At 60.7% G+C, this 4,553-nt stretch overlaps 1 protein-coding gene across 6 annotated transcripts in view; it reads left to right on the plus strand.

Annotated features, from left to right (window-relative positions):
- The window catches only part of SNRK (SNF related kinase), a gene marked incomplete at its 3' end in the record, with an annotated part of 40,857 nt that overhangs the window by 23,565 nt on the left and 12,739 nt on the right, over positions 1-4,553 (plus strand). For all 6 annotated transcript variants that reach the window (XM_027768799.1, XM_027768802.1, XM_027768797.1 and 3 more), the window contains 1 exon segment: positions 4,048-4,189. In XM_027768799.1, coding sequence (XP_027624600.1) covers positions 4,048-4,189 — 142 coding nt within the window.

A 4,553-nucleotide genomic window follows, 5' to 3' on the forward strand; every position in this document is an offset into this window, starting at 1 on the left:
GGGGGGGGCCGACCGCAGGCGTGGACAGGGCACGGGGGGGGCCGACCGCAGGCGTGGACAGGGCACGGGAGGACCGACCGCAGGCAAGCACACTGGTGCTCCGGGCAGCAGTGGGCAGAGAGCCCACAGGGCCGTTCAAATGGCCGACGTGGTGGGACGGCAGTACCGAGGGCTGGTGGCCATGGGGCTGGCCTCTCCGGTGCTGGGGAAGGTGTAGCCTGGCTGCCCTTCGGAAGGTTGCTTGGCGGGTCCTGGTGAACAGCACCTGCCCACACTTGCCCGCCTGCAGGTGTGTGCCCGGTGGGCGTAGGACTTCCTGGTTGTAGGGAGCCCGTGCAGTGGCACCTACGCGGCCATGGCCTGATGGGTGCCGGCACCTGCAGCACCGTGGGCGCCATGAATGCATCAGTGGAAGGGGCAAGCTTTATAGACGACATGGAGACATGGAGACCCCTGTGGGGTCAGGTTGACTGCGGAGGCCCAGAGGGGCGGGGACAGCCGCGGCGCGGTGCTGTGCGGCGTGAGCGCAGTCGGCCCTTGCTGGAACGGCGAGCTCAGTGTAGACGGTGCCTGAAGGAGATGGAAGTTACCGGGCGGCGTGAAGAGGAGAGTCGCCTGTGACCGACGGGCTGCTGTCGGGGTGCCTGTGGCCCGGCGCCTGTGCGCCTCCCCGGCTGCTGAGCGAGGACTCCCACGGCCGCACCGCAGCGAGTGTGCGGCTCTGATTTAGAGCTCTTGAGCCGAGTTTCCGTGTGACGTGTAATACGGCACCGGCTAGTTGATACGTTCATTGTGATTCTTAGTACAGGAGAACAAGTTGTCCAAGGAGGCGCCCACGTCCAGTGCGTGTCAGGAAGGCACTGCGTGTCAGGAAGGGACTGTGTGTCAGGAAGGCACTGCGTGTCAGGGAGACACTGCGTGTCAGGGAGACACTGCATGTCAGGGAGACAGTGCGTGTCAGGGAGACAGTGCGTGTCAGGGAGACACTGCATGGTCCAGGTAGTTTGGCACCAGAACTTGAACTCCACTCCGTAGACTTTGAATTCCCTCCTCCACACTGTAAACCATGGATGTAATTTAGGTGTTATCTCGGGCAACGAGGCAGGCAGACATTTCAGGAGCTAATACTCTGAATTTTACATCTTGCTATTAAAGTTGCAATGTTTATGTTTATTTCTCTTTATCCTCAAGTGAGGGGTGAAGCGTTGTAGGAAGCCGGGGACAGCACGGTGCTTTCTCGAGGGACACACCTCAGTGACTTCGTATCTCAGTGCCAGAAAGGTTTGTTTATCTAAGATTTCGTGCCTTTCGAAAGAACCTGGGGGCCAGCAGGTGGCATAATGGTTACGTTACTGGACTCCCATGTGACTGACTGCAGTTCAAGGCTTGGACCCAGCGTAGTTAAAACTCACGCCGGGCACGTGTGCGTGCGTGCCCAAGATCCCGAGAGGAGAATGGAGGAGAAGGGACTGCAGCGTGGCCATCCCCCCTGGGGGTGATTTCTCGCTTTCTCTCTCTGTCTCTCCAGCAAGCACATGTGCCGTGTACCAGACATCTTGAAAAACAAGAAAAGAAGCACCGGTGTGAGCCTTAGCCAGCTGTCGCCATTCACAGGTGACCATCACGGGTCCCTCCAGTCGCTGGTCTGTCCACCTGGTGTCGGCTCACCTCAGCCTTTTGCGAGAGACTCACTTGGTTTGTTTTGCTTTTCAGAAAGATTTTTTGCCATACGGCACTCACTGGAGAGAGGCAGAAGGACAGGGGAAGTGAAAAGGCGCTCCCCAGGGGCAGCCACGCCGAGATCTCTCCTCTTGGGATCCTGGGCATGTACAGGTGTCTTGTGGTGTCTGTGCGCTTGTCAAGCCACCAGGTCCAGGACTTGAACCCTAGAGTAGGCCGTGTGCTGTCCAGGTGCCTCAACCACCACGCCACCAGCTGGCCCGCGAGGGACTCGGTGTTTTAAAGAGCAGTTTCAGAAACGTCAGCGTGATCTGTCAGCTGGTAGGCGGGCACGTGCTCGGCCAGGCTGCGGGGCCTTGGGCGCGGGAGCTGCCAGCGCAGAGGCTCTCGCTGCGTCCGGCCAGAGCCGGCCAGAGCCGGGCAGAGCCGGCCAGAGCCGAACGTTCCGAGATGTGGCCCGTAACCTCACCGGTCGCGCTGTCCAGGTGAAAGGTGAAGCTGCACCGCGTCTGTCACCGCCGGGTGGTGTGCACCGGGATGGCACCACGTGCCTGTGGTAGAGCTGGTCCCTGGCGAGTCCCCTTGCGTCCCCGTGAGGGTCTCGGGGAACTCCTGTTAGGAGGCCACGTCACATCTGCCGCCCTGCTGGTGGCCTCGTGCCCGCTCCTCACGAGGGTGTCTCCCATGAGCACCGCCCCAACACTGACCGTCGCCGGAGCTGGGGCTCCCCTTGGCTCGGGGGAGGTGTCTGGGCTCCGCAGGGCGGCCTCACAGGGTCTCGTGTGGGAGAGGTATGACTCAGGCCTGGTTCCCGGCACCGAGCGTCAGAAGTGCCTCCGGTTTGCGTGGGAGCCCCAAGGCCACCCAGGCATTAAGGAAGGCCACCACGTCATCAAGGAAGCCGGGCCAGTGGCGTCCCTCCGCCTCAGGGACACTCGGCCTGGCCTGAAGCAGAAGGGGGAAGGAGGTGACAGGACAGCAGCCCTCCCTCACCCCTCCCCAGCCTCCACTTCCTGGAGCCGGTAATACCAGACCCCACCCGAGGAAGGAGCTTGCCACCTGCGGCCTTTCCGGAGACAGGACGCTGCAGCCCCGCCTGCTGGGGGTGTGTGTGTCATGTTTAATAAGAATGTTCGAGATTCTATGAGACATCAGGGAGCTACGTATTTTAAGTTTTCTGGGGCCAGCAGGTGGCATGCAGGTTAAACCACTGGACTTCCACATGAGCAACTGCAGTTGGAGTCCTGGGCCTGGTGGCTTGAAAATGACTCCAGACACGTGTGTGTCCAAAATCCTGCTGCAGGGAGCTCGCGGGTGCCCCTACTCGGAGGTGAGCATTTCTCACCAGGAGCCATAGTCGCGCCCTCTCTGAGCTTTAACGTCCTTACCCTAACCGACCACAACTACATGCCCTGGTAACCTGGCAGGGTCGAAGCAGAGACGACCAAGGCCCAGCCGCGGTGGTGCAGGCGCTCGGGCACCCGGCCCCGGCACCGCCACGCAGCTGGCCTCGCGCAGCGCCGGGGAGCTCGTGGAGAGCCTCAAACTCATGGGCCTCTGCCTGGGCTCCCAGCTGCACGGGGGTGCCAGGTACATTCTGGACACGCAGAGCGGCCTGTCGTTCCCCAGCGTGAAGGTCCAGGAAAAGTCAGCGTGGAAGATTGACTCCAGACACGTGTGTGTCCAAAATCCTGCTGCAGGGAGCTCGCGGGTGCCCCTACTCGGAGGTGAGCATTTCTCACCAGGAGCCATAGTCGCGCCCTCTCTGAGCTTTAACGTCCTTACCCTAACCGACCACAACTACATGCCCTGGTAACCTGGCAGGGTCGAAGCAGAGACGACCAAGGCCCAGCCGCGGTGGTGCAGGCGCTCGGGCACCCCACTGTGGCGCTGGAAGCCATGTGGGAGGTTCCAGGTTCAGATCCCGACCCCCCTGCACACGCCGGGCCTGCCCTAAACCTTATAAAAATACAGCTGGGATGATTGTGACCCTGGGCTCCTCGGGTCTCAGAATACTCCTACTTTGGTTCTGTCTCTGCTGTGGTCCGAATGGGGAGACCCGAGTGTGTTGCCCCCTGGCTTGAGGCCGGGACAGGAGCTTTGCAGCTGGCGTTCTCACTGACAGCAGGGGCTCCTTCTCCTCGTCGCCGAATGTTCCTTGACCATCCCCTGCACCCTGGCCATACTCGGCCTGCAGTGGGCGTGAGCAGCGCGCGGGCACGTGTCCTGCCCCGCCGGCTCCAGTGTTGCTCCTGGGTTCTGCGTGGAGATAGGCGTGCTCTCGCTGGCAGGTGCACACACGCATGCGTATGGCCAGCCCGCCGTCCCCAGACCGCTGCGGTTACTCACAGTGTCTCTGGTTTGCAGATATATGGAGCCTCGGAGTGATCCTCTTCATGCTGGTGTGCGGGCAGCCGCCCTTTCAGGAGGCCAACGACAGTGAGACGTTGACGATGATCATGGATTGCAAATACACGGTCCCGCCCCACGTGTCCAAGGAGTGTAAAGAGTAAGTAACACCCAGCACGCGGACGCCGTAAGCACGCACGCTCAGCCGGACGTCTTCCTTCATTCTGCTACGTGTCTACAAACTCAGGCGACTTCTTCCAAGCGTCGGGGTTCATTTTCAGTTTTTAATTTAACTTTTCTACTGTCGTGGAGAGTGTTTGGGGAGAAATGAGGCCTAAAATATAATTTGAAATTTGCTATTAGTGTGAAAATGTGTAAGTTTGTTTCTTTTTTTTTTGGGCGCCGCGGGGAGGCCGGGGCAGGCCCGCGTGGAGCTGTTCTCCAGCCGGGCGGCGGGGCCGGGCGCCGAGCTGGACCGGGTCCGCAGCAAGAACCTGAGGAACAACGTGCTGCAGCTCCCTCTG

Source organism: Tupaia chinensis, unplaced genomic scaffold, assembly GCF_000334495.1.
Source record: "Tupaia chinensis unplaced genomic scaffold, TupChi_1.0 Scaffold147500_1, whole genome shotgun sequence".
Lineage (NCBI taxonomy): Eukaryota > Metazoa > Chordata > Mammalia > Scandentia > Tupaiidae > Tupaia > Tupaia belangeri.